The 16,862-nt window shown below is 36.5% G+C and overlaps 1 protein-coding gene across 3 annotated transcripts in view; it reads left to right on the top strand.

Annotated features, from left to right (window-relative positions):
• The window catches only part of Bank1 (B cell scaffold protein with ankyrin repeats 1), a 171,159-nt gene that overhangs the window by 23,330 nt on the left and 130,967 nt on the right, over positions 1 to 16,862 (top strand). For all 3 annotated transcript variants that reach the window (XM_070022344.1, XM_070022345.1, XM_070022346.1), the window contains exon 3: positions 13,566 to 13,717. In XM_070022344.1, coding sequence (XP_069878445.1) covers positions 13,566 to 13,717 — 152 coding nt within the window. The remainder of the gene's footprint in view (positions 1 to 13,565; positions 13,718 to 16,862) is intronic.

The raw sequence follows: 16,862 nt of genomic DNA on the forward strand, positions 1-16,862 counted from the left end.
TAGGGTTCCACTGCAAATTACCATCTTGAGTTACCTTGTGGCAGATCTTATTCTACATAATCTTCTATGTCTCAATGAAAATACTCTGGGACAGGTTGTACACTAACTCCCTTATTCTGTACACTGACTCTTGATCTGTTGTGTCTGGGAGAAAATTGTGGCATAAAATCTAAGGCTTACAATTGGCTTCATGCATGATCTTTCTTCTAACATTCTGTCTTCTGAGTTATGAAAGGGTTAGAGTAGGAGATGCCATATTAGAAAATGGAAGTATAACCATGCTAGCATGGCAGCTACTTTTATAAATGCCTAGATTGTTAATAGAATAAATGAATGACAACAGTGAATCCCTTTCAAGTTTCATTAAATCTCCAGTCAATGGCAGTGAGCAGAAGGTGAATATACTTCACGAAACTATCATACAATAAATGATTTTTTTCCAGCCACTTGAAACATTGATTAGAACATTTCTAGTCACTTCAATTATTCCATAATTGTTTACCAGATCAGAAGGAAAACTTTGAGCATTGTCTAATCATGTCATTTTCAAACATAGGATAATTAAAAATTACACTAGAAAGGCTCAATCATTTTTTCTCATTTGCATACTAAATTACTCAATCTTTGGAGACTATGACAACATAAACAAATATCATACTCAACAAAATATTTTATTGTGAGAATAGCTCTACCTTTGGATGATTCAACTATAGATGTACTTTCTTTGTATATTTTTTTTGGGTTATTCCACTTGATATGATTATCGCCAGCTCTATCTACTTTCCTTTTTTTTGTTGATAATACTCCACTATATCTACATATATAGGTTCTTTTAGTAGGAATCCAGACTGACTCCAAGAGGAAAGAACTGGTTTCAAAGCTCTTCAGTGAGAATAAGAGATAAGCAGACAAATGCTTTAGATGATCACTCTGGTGTTGTGGCGCTAAGATAGTGGCTACCATGTGGGATGGTGAGATGCTACAATGGCATAGGACAGACATGGACAAGGTCTGTCTGAATTAAGAAATTAAAACCAAGATTGATCATGAAGAACACATTTTTAAAGATGCTAGTATGATAAGAAAACACAAATAGGTCACAGATACAAATTGGATATGCAGGGTTGAAAGACAAAGAAAGAGGATCTCTTTCATTCCTACCTTTGACCCTTTTTTGTTGTTGGATATCACTATTGTAGTCAAGATTGCTTTGGAACTCATATATAGCCCCAGGCTGGGCTAGAACATGTGGCCCTGAGTACATGCAACACCAATAGATTGATGCATGCTGGTCACAATAGCTACTTATGAGGTTATAACATCAGGAGTATCAGTTCCAGGCCAGTCTGGGCAAATAAGTCTGCAAGTCTACGACTCAAGCTGGTGATGGTGGTACATGCCTGTTATCCTCAGTAAAATGGGAAGCCTAAATAAGTGGATCATATTCCATAGTATATGTGTGTTGAGGTGACAGCTGTTTGTTGTATTTTCCATTACTTTTGTACCATAATTCAGCTGTTCTATCTCAGTTTGTTGCAAAAATTGTATTAATCCCATGAACCCCACCAATCAGTATTTTAATCCTCCACCAATCAGTATTTTAATCCTCCCTGAGATTTCATAGTGTTTATTTCTACATTCTGATTGACTAAATCACTGTTTCTTCATGCCTTGGCCCCATATTTATGAGTTCTATGTTTTCATGAAAGGCATCAATACTCCTCTTATTGGTCCAGGAATAGCCCAGAGTCCTTCTCTTCTCCTAATTCAATTAACTTATTTTCTTTAGAAAGGCATCTATATTTTCCATCTATTAACCTAAGTCTTCATCTGTCCTTTCAGTTTACCGCGAGAATCTCTCAGATGGTGGCCAGTGTCTTTCCTATCTTCTCTAAAACACACATGAGGTTAAGAAGCTCTATATCTGCCCACAGAACAAAATGAAAATACCTAAAGCAGAAGATAAGACCTCTCAGAATCAAATATTAAATGAAAGACTTTTTATATTAGCGGTAGGATTCAAAGCCCTTACATTGATTGTTCACTAATTTAGATAATAATTAACCAGTTCTAACCATAAAAGTATAATGATGACTTAGTATATGTAGGACAAAGGCCAATAGAGCTGTTTTTATACTTGTGGAATTTATTAAAGTTTGAAAAATTATTAGCTGCCAACCTTAACATTCAAGGATTGAATATCTGCTTTTCTTTTTCTTTCTCTCAGAAACTAATAGTTCATTATAACTTCAGAATTCCAATTAAAATGATGGATTGTTTGAAAAGTGTAGCACTCAGAAAGTTTGAATTATGAATGTGAGTTCAGGTATGTGATACTTTTCACAAGGGCTTTATTTTGTCCCCCAAGACCTTCTCTGGTTTGCATAATTTAATAAAATAGACCAAATTAGTTTTGAAACCATAAACACTAAGATTTCAAGTCTGACCTTCAATTTATGGCACAAAATTTCAACTTCTTTTGAAGAATTTTTTTTCATATGTGTCTTCTAAAATGTATGTTTCCTTATTTTTGTTTTATTTTGTTCCATTTTACACATGCCATGGGGTGAAGAGAGGATTATTCTTGCACAACTGAGAATGCAATCCATTAAAAAATGGCAAAACCTCCCATGCTCCTGGATTGGAAAGATTAACATCGTGAAAATGGCAATACTTCCCAAGGCTATCTACAAATTCAATGAAATACCTATCAAAATTCCAACCTCATTCTTCAAGGAAATAGAAGAGGCAATCCAAAAATTCATATGGAACAATAAAAGACCCCGAATAGCAAAAACGCTCCTCAACGGAAAGAATACTGCTGGAGGAATATCAATACCAAATTTCAAACTCTACTATAAAGCCATAGTAATCAAAACAGCTTGGTATTGGCATAAGAACAGACCTCAGGACCAATGGAATAGAATTAAAAACCCAGAAATGAACCTACAGAGCTATAGCCATCTAATCTTCGATAAGGGAGCTAAAACAATAGAATGGAAGAAAGACAGCCTCTTCAGTAAATGGTGCTGGCAAAATTGGTTAACTACATGTAGAAAACTAAAGGTAGATCCTTATATATCACCCTGCACCAGAATCAACTCCAAATGGATCAAAGACCTTGAACTCAAAGCAGACACTCTGAAAACATTACAGGATGGAATAGGAGAAACCCTAGGTCTCCTTGGCTCAGGCCGAAATTTTCTGAATAGAGACCCGGAAACACAACAAATCAAAGAAAGGTTGGACAAATGGGATTGCATAAAGTTGCAGAGCTTCTGTAGGGCAAATGACATAGCTAGCAAGATCAATAGAAAGCCTACGGATTGGGAGAAGATCTTTACTAGCCATACAACGGACAAGGGTCTCATATCTAAAATATACTTGGAACTCAAAAAATTAAACCTCCCAACAACAAATCTGCAAAGAAACAACTGCCCAATAAATAAGTGGGCGAAAGACTTAAAGAGAAACTTCTCTGAAGAAGAAAGAAGGATGGCCAATAGACACATGAAGAAATGTTCAACATCCCTAGCCATAAAAGAAATGCAAATCAAAACAACATTGAGATATCACCTCACCCCAGTTAGAATGGCAAAAATCAAGAACTCTAACAACAACAGATGCTGGAGGGGATGTGGACAGAAAGGAACCTTACTTCATTGTTGGTGGGAATGTAAACTTGTTCAACCACTTTGGAAAGCAGTATGGAGGTTCCTCAAAAAACTTCACATAGAACTCCCCTATGACCCAGCAATCCCACTTTTGGGCATTTACCCAAATGTTTACAAACAAGACCACACTAAACCTACCAGCACAACTATGTTTATTGCAGCATTATTTACCATAGCTAAGATATGGAACCAACCCAGATGCCCCTCAGTAGATGAATGGATCAAGAAAATGTGGTATATATACACAATGGAATTCTATGCCTCCATCAGAAAGAATGGCATTGCCCCATTTGTTAGGAAATGGAAAAACTTGGAAAAAATTATATTAAGTGAAGTAAGCAGGCCCAAAGAAACATAGGTCCCATGGTTTCCCTTATTTGCAATATCTAGTATATGTATGAGTCAAGCAGAAAAGGTCAGATAATGTGATGTCAGGAAAATGAACCCTTAGATATATATTTTAATGGTTTTTTCTTTCATGCATGTGTTTCTAATGCATCTATAAGATTATCTCTTTGTTGCTTTGTATGTCCCTCCCCCATAGTATAACCCCTGCTTTCACTATATTTGATGTCAGTATAACTTGTTGAGGAGATGGGGAAAAACCAGTTGTTTAAGGATACAGGTGGACCTGTTGCAACAATGAGAAGTACAAGTTGTCATGTCCAAAATGAGCTTTACAATGTCGGTGCGGGGGGGGGGGGGAAGGGGGGAAGGAGAAGGATGGGGATTGGGGGGGAGGGGGGAGGCTGGGAAGTGATGTGAAGGGTAAACAAAGGAGGAGGCTGCAGTGCTTGGTAAGAAATGTATGCATTATCCTGCCCATGCAATTGTAACCCCTCTGTACAGTATGTTCACAAATAAAATTAAATTAAATTAAAAAAAGAAAAGAATGCAATCCAAACACCAAAATCCTTAGTAGAAATTTATTGGTTCCCAGGCATAGGGATAGAATTCTGATTTGTTTATTGCGGATAAAATAAAAATGAGGGTTTTTTTAAACAGCACTGGCAATAGTGTTCTCTACATTACTCTAGGTAACTTCTCTCCACATTAGAATTGCGAACTCAAATTTCACTCACTTCCATGTTCATGGAACTCAGGATCCTTATGCTTTCAAGCACTTTTTAGCTAGCTTCAACTTGATCATCGCTATTTGAAAATCCTACCTCCTCTGAGATGACTTTCTCTTTATCTTTGTCCAAGGCCTGGTTTTCCTCTCTTCATGTCTGAATTTCACATGGAGGAATGGAGACCCACTACATTCATAGCACCATCTTCGGGCTCTTCTGGTATTGGGAGGAAGAAATGGGGCCAGGCCTCCCTTGGTAGCTACAGGAGTCTGTTCCAGGATCCCTAAGGTTATAGAACCTGAGAGTGCCAATATTCCTCATAAAAATGCCATAGCACTTTGCATATGACCTTCAGACATCCTTCTATATATTTCGTGTGTGTATATGTGTGTGTGCATGTGCGCGCACGCATGTGTGTGTGTGTGCTAGTAGGACAGCTTGAACTGCCCATTAGCACTGCCCTAAGCATTGCCCATTAGCATTTTGCTCAAGGCTGGTGCTTTAGTACTTGAGCCACGGCTCCACTTCTGGCTTTTTGCTGGTTATTTGGAGATAAAAATCTTCTAGTCTTGTGTGCCTAGGTGGTTCCAAACTTGGACACTCACATCTCACCCTCCTGAGCAGCTAGAATTATAGGTGTGAGCCACTGGTGTCCAGATTGGACATACATTTTTAATCTTGAATTGTCAGGAGCTATTTCAAATAACTTTTATTGGGACCTCAGTATTCCTATATATAGGGAAAACTGATCATTTTTTAAAAACTCTCAGTAACAAATTGCATAACATCAGAGAAGACATTAAATGTTTTCCCAGGAACAGCACTCACTCATTTTTAATGATTATGGTTTTTTAAAAAACTATTCCTTGGAATTGAAATGTTGAGAGAGATGAAATTCAGTATTAATCCTTAAACTCATCTGTACTTGTAATTTTTTTTACTGTTAATAGTATCCTAATGTTATAAAATGTATATGTAGGGACACAAGTAGTGTTCATCTGTCTCTTTAATGGCTATCCATATGAGGAAGCTTAACTTACTTAGCATTTCTTTTTTACTCAAGTACTTTGGCAGGAATTCAACTTCACTAACATTATGGAAATGGAGAGGATCTATTTTTCAACTCTGCTTGTATATCAGCTGATTCCCTAACAAATGCTCTATCATTCCTTTCCCTCATCTAGAAACTTCTTAAGCAAGAGGATTTTTCTCAGCCATTGCTCCATCAATCCTAATGACTAACAGCAGACAGAGTAATTTTTCAACTTTCCAAGTTCTTTAAAACTTGGTGGCAGTTGGACTATGAGCAAGAGTAGCTCATGTCTAGTATGTTTTCATTTCCTACTCTTCCAAAGGAAAAACAAGTCATAGAGTTGCATTTTGTCTACCTTTCCTCTAAGTACATGGAGAACTATATAATTTCTAATATTTATGTGTTTACTTTAAGTGCTGGTCCCGGGGCTTGAACTCAGAGTTTGGGGCTGTCCCTGAGTTTTTGTGCTCTACCAGTTTGAGCCACAGTTCCATTTCTGGCTTTTTGGTAGCTAATTGTTGGTAAGAGTCTCACAGACTCTCCTGCCTGGGCTGGCTTCCTACTGGGATCCCGGGAACTCACTCTCATGAGTGGCTGGGTTTACAGGTATGAGCCACTGACATCTGGCTCTAATATTTCACTTTATAATATATTTATCTCAACAAAGAGGACTCCAACTTTCAATAATAGACAATTGTTGAGCCCCAAATGCAATGCTTTTTATGTCTTTCTAGTTATAAAACATAACACATTCTTATGTTTTAACAACTATTTGAATTCAGAGAATATGGAAGAAGTAGGAAGAATGTCAACCAGCATAACAATAACTAGAGGCAATCAGTGTTGATAGTTGGCACATTTCCTTCACAGAGAAATCCTTATGATGTAGAATATAAGCTCTATGGCAGTTGAGAGCAGTTGCCAAATATGTGTATAGAATCATCTCAAAGCAGAAGAATGATTTATGTTAGAGGAAAAAGCAAAGCAGAGATGGCAAATATGATACTATATTTCAACAAAATATGGCAGCGATTTTTGTAACATTTAAAATACATCTGAAATGATAGGCCAGGATGTCAAAATTTGCCTTTGGCTCAGGAGTAGCATATCAACAACTGTTCTATGAGAAAATGAAAATCTCAACCAAATCAACACTGCCTTCTAATAAAAGATTTCAGTTTGGAACACACAGTTCAAAATAATGAAACAAAACATCAACATATGGAAGCAGAGACTCATATGGTAATATAACCTTAATTATATGGGTCTGCACAATGCACTAATGTAGGGAAAAATAAAAAAAAATTTGTTTCAGAGATGAACTATAGACAGATAAACTATTTTGAAAAATAGAAGTCATAAAGTTATATGAAGATTTGTTAAAAAAAATCTTGTGGCTGAGCCCTGGTGGCTCACGCCTTTAATCCTAGCTACTCAGGAGGTTGAGATCTGAAGATTGTAGTTCAAAACCAGTCCAGGCAGAAAAGTCCATGAGACTTGTATCTCCAGTTAACCACCAGAAAACCAGAAGTGACACTGTGGCTCAAATGGTAGAGTGCTTGCTTGCCTTGAGCTGAAGAGCTGAGGGACAGCACCGGGCTTCAGAGTTCAAGCCCCATGATGTACAAAAAAGAAAAAAGAAAAAAAAAATCTTGTAATTAGAGACTGGAGTAAAAAGTGTTCTGAAATAATATCTTCTCAAACATCTTTATTTGACAGATGGTAGAACCAAGACCCTCCCCCCAAGATGTATTACATTATTGTTTAATTAAAAAATAACTTCAAGTAGTTGTACAAAGGGTTCTAATTCAACATGTCATTTTATGAGTACAATGTTTCTTGATCATTCTCCCTCATCTCTCCTAAACCTACGCATTTACTCAAGTTACCTATTTCCATTTTCATATTTGCAAATCGAATATGGTGACTGTGTATATTCACAGGGCCCATGGTCCAGAAGAGGGGAGGAGTATAGGAAAATCCATTTGATTCTGAAGACCAACTTCTTTGCCAACTTTAGTTCTCAAATGGCGCTAGTACTTACTCAAGAGAGTAGGGTAGTTCTCTTCCATTGTTTGTACATGATTGCAATATTCTTTTATTCTCAGATTTTGAAAAACTTATTTTTCAGCACTTATTAGTGAATTTCAGTGATCCAACCACTGTTAGAAGAACTTGAGATCATTTTTATTGATAGCAATTCTATATTTGTCATTATAAAAAGTCACTTTCTCTAGCAGTGAGAGTTACTCCCTCCAACAACTTATAAACCAATCCCCTCTGGGGATTCTTTGTAAAATAAAGCATTCTGGTGAGATAATTCAGCGCTCAACAAGACCTGATAAACATACTCACTTCCATATAAACTGTCATTTATATGTAAATTAGCAATCTTAACTAGAGCATCCATTTAATGTCAAATAGGGTATAATCTTGTGCTACAGCAATAATGAATGCCTTAGACATTTTCTCTGGAGGTTTGGGCCATATGTTGTTTTTAACAGCTCTGAAATGTTTGTGCCTTTGATTCAATCGGATTGTTCTTGTGATAAATGGATTGTTGAATGCATGGTTAGAACCGAGGGTTCAGAGCCATATAGTGTAGTCACCAACTTTCTCTGAACTCTGCCTCACTGGGTCTCCTGATTCCAGAGATCACCTGGAACAAGCTGGGCACCAGTGGCTCATGCCTGTCATCCTAGTTACTCAGGAGGCTGAGATCTGAGGACTGGCGTTCGAGGCCAGCCCAGGCAGAAAAGTCCCCGTAAGACTCAGTACCCAGGCCCTGAATTCAAGCCCCACAACCGGCAAACAACAACAAACAAACAAACAAACAAAAAACACCTGGAACACAGCAAACATTTGTTCAAAGGACAAATGGATTAATCTGCATAACAAGGATATTATTTATTACCTACTTCACAGAGTTGCTAGATTTTTAAGTGCACTAATCCATAGGAATCAACAAGAATAGTATTTGGCATATAATAAATGTTCAATAATTATTAGCTGTACTTAGTATTCCTGATATTTGTGTATAAATCATGATTATTGCCTACTTAATTTTTTTTCCTTTTTAGATGATGAGTTGGTTATGTATGAGTAAATATTATCATCAATTGAAGACGCATTGAATTCACCTAATCTACTGATCATCATAACTTAGTCTAGTCTAATATCTTACATTAGCCTATAGTTGGGCCTTATAAAGCCTAATTTATAATACAGTCATGAATATACATGTATCCAAAACACAGTGTATTTAAAAGATGTTAAGTGGTCCTGTGGCTGACTGTGACTTGTGGTGAGCTGGGACTTTCTGCCCTGCCCAGCATCCAAGAGACTATAGCATGGAATATGGTTAGCCCGGGAAAAGATCAAAATTCAAAATAGTCTTTGATTGAATGTGTATTACTATCGTACTATTAAAAAATTGAAAAATCTTAAGTTGAAAATCCTAAATTAAAGATCATCCATACTCAGAAGAATCCAAAGAAGAACTTATTTATCTCCCACAAGGCTTATTGTTCTTAAACTTTTCTCAAAGAGACTTGCGTGGTTTTTTTGTTTTGTTTTGTTTTGTTTTCTTGCTGTTGCTGTTGTTCTTGTTTTAACAGTAGGTAACTTTCTTCTAGAATGAAGCACTTTTCTCTGCCTGCACCCAAATCATTTGTAATCAAAACTTGTGTTTCCTTGTGAACCATTGTTAGAGTTTAAGTTATTGTTTCTTCTTTTCATATAAAACCACTAAAATGTCATCCAAGTAAGATTCTCCTTTTTAATACTCACCTAGTTTGTCAACTATCAAAAACTCTAACTCTACTTTAATGTGGATTTAATCGATTGTCAAACAATAAACATAAAATACAGATGGAAAAAAGCAGGGTATAGTAAAAAGGCTCTGTTTTAGAAGGCAAAAAGGAAACTTTCAAAGCTCAATGTGTCACAGTTTCCTTTAATTCATAAATTTTATTTTCTGTTACTTTGCGATTTAATAATATTTTGCTGTTTCTACTAGGGTTTACAGTGTAATTGGTTGGTTAAAAAACTGGCACAAAATTTTCTTGTCTTAGGAAACCTGTTAGATTTTCCTAATATATTCAGTTTAAATTGGATGAGTACATATTCTTTCCAATAGTATCATTTGGAATTGCTTAGATCACTTTGCCATAATAGAGTTGTGTGAGTGTGGTTTGTTTCACCTGCTGTCCACACACAATGGTTTCTGGACTGTTTTTGTGTTGTAACCCACAAAGCTCAATATTTGTAACGCAAACTAGATGTGGAAAGTCAGCAGTGTCAGAACTGGGAAGATCATGGCACGCCCCTCTCCCCATCTTTAACTACTGACTGCACACTGAGAACACAGATAGGGAAGTAACCTGCATGTGTGGAGTCCAACACTCACCTAAAGCACATACCCTTCTGCACCTTCCTCTCCTATGTCAGTTTCCTGCTAGTTCATCATAGTAACCTATTTCTAGGACTAGGATAGTTATTATACTTTGGACCTGGAATGCCCATAGGGATTCATGCTTTTATTTTTAAATGATTGCATTATAAGTTTTCATTTGTATGTTGCAGAGGGCAATTGACACATGTATTTAGTCTATAGTCTCATTCATGCCTACACTTGAAATAACTATGCATGTTACTCTGCAAAATAAGTAAATTTTCATTGTAGAAAAATTAGAATGTATGTTATCTATTCCATATCATCAGGTACTATTAATATTCTATACATATTTCACAAATTATCCATAATTCAGAAGCTGAAATAATGTTCTTAAAAGCTGGTAAATATGTGGTAGCATGCTCTTATTCATTCAAGAATACAGCCTGAATTTCTACCATAGAGTTGTGTGCATGCATACTTATTAAAGCAGGAACTCACTGAATTGACAGCTTTTTAACTAGAATTTTTTTCACTTATATTATGAATTTGTTCCTTATTGTTAAATATTCTCTGATGGAACTTTTATTAGCAGATTCTTTATTTGTTCCTTTATTGCTGAGATTGCTTCCAATTTTCTGTGTTATAAATGGTGCCTCACTAAACATTCATACATTTTGTACAACCATTATTATGTCCCCAGGGTAAATAAAATAGCTTTTTCAAACCTAATATTACAGACAAATTAGCAGAAAATCTTCAATACTGCTATAGTGGAATGACTTACTCCTCTTGAAGGAATACTAAACAGAATCAATTGCTTAATTCTTTCGTCGGTCCACAAAATGATGAAGTCACTTTTGTATGGGATCTTGCTCTGGACTCATTTATGGAAAAGAGAAGAGAGTCAGAGCCAGGCCGAGACATAGACGGAATGAGGCTGGTCATGAGAGAGTTTTAAATTGTTAGAGACACAGAAGCTGATTTTCATTTCTTTTCAAACAAGACAAGTTCTGGGAGACATATGGAACTCCAAAATCCTTTTTTGCTTTAATTCTTCAACTTTTTTTAAACATAGAAACATATTTTTTGGAGAACAATATAAAAAAGTTACTGCAGAAAGCTCTATCAAGCAAACATCCCCTATTATTTTGTTTTCTAATAGGCTTATCTATATGGAACTGGAAATGTCCTTGTTTGGATGAACCCCAATCAACCTGCCTAGCTATATTACTTTTGATTCTTCTTCTTCCTTCTCTCGCTATACTGGTGGGTTAGACAAGGACCACATGGACATATCTACAGTTGTTGAACTATTTGGATCTTTGTTTGTTTGCTGCAATGAAGATAATTCACACAGTGGAATCCAATGGAATGTCTCAGCAAAAGAGTATTAGAAAATACTTTAGGATTTTAGCTTGGGGTTCTGTGATTTGAAGGAGGGTTCAAGGGAAACAAGGACTCACTCTATATTGTTTGTTGTCAGGAAGTGTTGCAAAGAGCTGGATGGGTGTTCTTTTGCTCTATCTGTATAAAAATTGCACATTTAAGAAGGAAAAGATTCCCTTAGTGCTGGTGGCCCTCAGTTCCTGATACTCATAAGCTAGGCTTTCAAAGCCAGCTTATATAAGCCTTTAGAAGTAGAGGCGTATGGTTCTCCAAAGCTTTCAAGACTAGAGATTTATTGCTCTAGGTGCTCAAGCAAAAGTAGCTCATTGAGGCTTTTATACTAATAGTGAGTCAGTCTCCTTATATAGCTATAAGAGGGCCACTGTACCCCTTTGTTCAAGTTGTAATTCTACCAGTCACAGCATGGCTTCCAGTTCCCCCAATCATAGGCCTCACGTAAGTAACAATCGCAGGTCTTGCACAAACACAGCTACATTTCTGTCAATCATAAGCTTTTTGCTGGGTCTCTAGAGGGGATTCTCTTCTTCTGCCTGACCTAATTGAGGTCTACTATTTCAAGGTTTGAACAGCCAGGTATTGGCACCTGTGGAGCTGCTGCAGATAAGGTCATCTGGGGACTGAGTATGTGTGTGGTTTAGGCAGGAGTAGTTGTGACTGGAACAAGGCTTCTTGAAGCAAAGTTGGCCACAGAAGCTTGACACTGTAATAGTGTTCCTTGTAGCTGGAATATTGGGTTGTGCTTTGTAAAGGTGTTGATGGTCCGTAAGGTAGCAACAGTTTCTCTTTATAGGTACAAGGATGGCTCCTGGTCTTACATCTTACCAGGCCAGTTTCTAATTGTCCTAGTCCATTTCTTATACTATAATTCTGTTATTTGGGGATTTGAGGGATACTTCTAGGTAGCTTAAGAAATTGTGATTGTGATTTTCTTAGTGCTTTGTTTTGGTTTTGTGTTGTGACAGTGGAGTTAGAACACAAAGCCTCTCACCCATTTTGAGCTATACCCCCAGCTCTTTTTTGTTCTAGAAACCTTTCAGATAGAGTCTCCTGTTTTTACATGGTACTGGCCACAATAGATCCTCAATCTATGCATCCCTTGTCACTGAGATTAAAGTTGTGTGCCACCATGCTCAATCCTTGTTCTGCCAACCCAGATTTCACCCACATTGTTTTTGTTCCCTAATGTAACACTTTGGGTTTTCAGACATGGAATAATAACTAAGATGTGTTCATTACCTTGTACATTTTTTGGAGCTAACAATGCTCGATAGGAAATGTACTCATTACCTTACTTATGTAACTGTAACCCTACTCTATTTTTTTGCAATAAAAAAACATTAAGAAAACATTACCTAGTACATTTTTAATAGAGGAAAACATTTTACTGGCTAAATGCTAAATTACTAAATGCCAAACAACGCAACCAGATACTCTATAGTTATATCCCGGTAATACTATGACAAATGAATCCAACTTATTTCATATAGAATACTTTTATAGAATACATTAGTGTTTTTATAAACAATTCAAATAGTATTCCTATGGCATTTAATGACAGTTCCACAGTTATGTTTTCAAAAACTTGAAATATATGTAAAAGGTAACAATTGCTCTAACTTAATTAATTAGATTTATACTAAAATAACTTTTCTTTATAATCACCCTGGCTTAGAAAAAATATTGTTTTATTCTGTACAGACTTATTGTTTCATAAATGATGACTGGAGTAGTTTGAAAACATTTAAGTCACCACAGAACTTTTTTATATAATTGTTGTATTTGAGTTATCAACGTTACAATACTAGTTAAACTGAAACCTTATTTGAATTACTAAATTTTAATCACCAATATGTATTCACTTATTTCAGCTGTCCTACACTTAGTTCATATTGTTCCATTTGTACTCAAATCTATCTATTATCAGTAGCCTTTATAATTGTAGAGGAAATAATGCATTCTATCCTGTATTTGCATTTTTCTAGAATCCGAAGGCTACCTTGAGGTCAACACTCAAGCACACCTAAGAGTGCAACATTCTGGGGAAAACCATGAGAGAAAGGAAAGAAAAGATTCAGAGGTTTCAACAAGTTCCGGTCCTCTGGCACTGGTGCTTCCTAATGAAATCCCATGTGAGGTTGGTATTGACAGCCTGTTGTCTAAGTTGCCATGCTGTTCTAGTATTAAAACATCTTAAAGCATGCCTAGAACTTGGTATATTTTGTTTATGGCTTTGTCTCCAGGATCTAGATCAATACTTGGCAATTAATAGGCATTTAGTCCATAATTATTGACTAACTGAATATTGAAAATGATATAAAAAATTAAGCTTATCAAATATTATTTGACACTTTTCAAACCAGATATCATATATCATATATGTATCTATACAGCTATATCTGTATATTTTATACACATGCTATATATCTCTATATAATATCCATTTTGCAAGGTATCATTTGAAATTTTGTTATTTGACATTTTACAAAACAGATAGTATATACATGCTACATTAAGCTACCTAAAAGAAAGTTAACTTCATATTAAATAGATTAAGAATTTTCTTTTTTTTTCCAAAAGAGAACTATATCACTGAAGAGAACTTTTAAAAATACTTATTTTCATGTCCACCAATTTTTCAATTGTAAGCATATATTGAAGATTAACATCATTAGGGTAGAAACATCCTAAGAATTAGAGACCTTGTCCTTCAGGGGATAAGAGTAAAGTTTGGAAGATTTCTTTCTAAAGTGACTATACAAAAACATATCATTCTTGACATCTCTTTCTCCTAAACCTTCCTTGTAATGACCCAGTAAAATAATCGGCTGGTAGAGCTTGACCTGACTCTGGCTGGGTAATCTTCTGACAAACAAAAAGATGCTGAGCATTTGTCAGCACAGCCCTTGAGTGGAAACAGCCAAAGGTATAGGAGCCTGATGGCAGATACATGAAGGCGTTCATCTTAGAAGCAGGTGTGTGCATTTGATGCTAGCTGATGGATGTGGGTGCTCTGGCCATGTGGTGAATGAAGCTGAACATTCTATGGAGTTGGGCAAAGTTTAATTTCCTCATCTCCAACGGATCCACATGCCAGAGCAGAAGCATTTCTAAAGTAAGCAACGTGGGTTCCAGGGTGAGAAGCACACACACTAATTAAACATACCCTCAGAAACCCCAAGAGCTTGAATTACACAGTGGGAGGAAAGGGACACGGATGATCAGACAAAGAAAAGGCATGACATATTTAAAAGCCTGGGGACTTAAGGGAGAAGAGGAACCAAAGCTGGTGGCATCGATGGAGTCAGAAAATAAGGTGAGAAGCAGAAAAGAACTATACTAAAATAAATGGAAACTGCTCTTCAGTAGTTGAAATCAAAGCAGAGAGAAAAAATAATAACTCTGAAACTAAAAATAGCTCCTAAGAGTTATGTAATAAGTCTAAATAGCTGCTTTAAAAAGACTCCATGACAGTAAAATTTGAGCACTATAAAACCCTTCACACAAAGAAATCAAGGTCCCAAAATGAGGGCTCTCTGTCCTTTATTTTATGTAAATGGCTACATAATGATATGGATATAATTCTTTAAGGCTTCCTAAAGTTAAGTGATTTCAGTATTAAATCTCATTTGGGTATCACGCTTTTAAAAAATTCCTAAAAGTTGAAAGAGCCTACAGATTTAAAAAAAAAAAAAAAAACCTTATTCTTTGAATGCAAGGTAGATATTTCAGGCAAAACCTTGCTCTCTCAGTAATTTGATCTTAGAACATATCTGAAGCCATATGATTGCCAAACAACACAGAAAAGAGCATTTGTGTCCCTCTGTGTGAAAACTACATTTCAGACTTCCATGGACCTTGCCTGTTTACTTCACCCCATTGCCTTAGAACTTGAACTCATTTCTGAGAAAGTCTTCCAATGGGTAAGTGAACAGAGACTACTTAAGTCTCCTGAGTCCTCTCCTAGGAAGGGATAATCAAAACTTCCCAGCACAACTTTTAATTTCTGTTCCTGTTAGTCTGAACATCTGATTTGAAGCATGCATCTTTCCAACTTACTAATTTCTCTTTGTAGTCCTACATTTTCAGCATGCTGACTTGAGCATGACGACTTAGTAGGGGGTAAGGTATCATCTTCATTCCTCATCTGAGTAGGGAATGACTTTGATTCCCTCTGGCTTTTCTCTTAGACTCTCTCCCTTGCTCTGCTGTATAGTTGCTGGGTGTGGGGACCTGCCTCCCAGAGCAGAGCAGGTCTCCTCCTCACCCCCTCCATTTCTGCCCCAGCAGCGTTGATACATTATAAAGTGAGTTAGTGGGTATCCTTGCTGTAACCCTAGAGCTGGGGATTATTGTGTCTTTGCCTTGTACTCTTTCCCAGTGGCCTTCCCTTCCAACAGAGTTTCTATTTCTTACAACTTAAAAATCTTGTGCCATGTTAAAACATCATAAAATTTTTTCCTCTCAATGTTCTTTCCATGTACTAATGAAGACAGGCTTCCAGTTCTCTATTTATGTAAGTTATTATAGTGTCTCTTTGAGAAATACCTACATGAATTTTCAACTCAAATTTACTTCTTAAGGTGGCTTCTTCACATTAACTTTCTCTAGATTTGGCACATGTGGGTCTAGTGTAGTATTGATCACAAGCTCTTTGTCCATTAGCCAGGACATTTGTTTTACTAGTATTCCTTTTGATTTTGTGCTATAGGGTAACAGATGATGAACTGTATGTCTGCTCAATGGATCCAATAGTCAAAGAATGTTCATGCGACTTTATATAACTGGGAAAATTCATTCTCCCATCAGACAAATACCTAAACTAGAACTGAACTGGTTCTATTATTTGGTAGCATCTCCTTTCTTATATCCATCAGATCAGTCATGGTTTCATAGATGCAGACAAGTTGTCTCAGAATAGTAAATCAACCCCACACAACAATGGTGTCAAGCTGTCAGTCCTCCTAAGAGACTGAGCTGCAATTGTCTGAGGTCCGATAGTCAATCACTTGCTAGACCTTAAGGGTGATTTTAGTCATTCTTTTTAATACATTTTTTATTGTAAATTACTGTACAGAGGGGTTACAGTTACGTGAGCAAGGTAATGAGTACCTTTCCTATCAAGCATCGTTACCTCCTCCTTTGTTTTGCCCTACCATCCCTTCTTCCCACCTCCGCAACTACACTCCCCCCACCCCTGCCTAAATTGTAAAGTTCATTTTTCCACATAGTGTCTTGTGTATCTCATTGTTACAATGGGTCAACCTGTATCCCTATTTAAG

This window comes from Dipodomys merriami, unplaced genomic scaffold (genome assembly GCF_024711535.1).
Source record: "Dipodomys merriami isolate MVZ:Mamm:240054 unplaced genomic scaffold, mDipMer1.0.p SCAF_15, whole genome shotgun sequence".
Classification (NCBI taxonomy): domain Eukaryota; kingdom Metazoa; phylum Chordata; class Mammalia; order Rodentia; family Heteromyidae; genus Dipodomys; species Dipodomys merriami.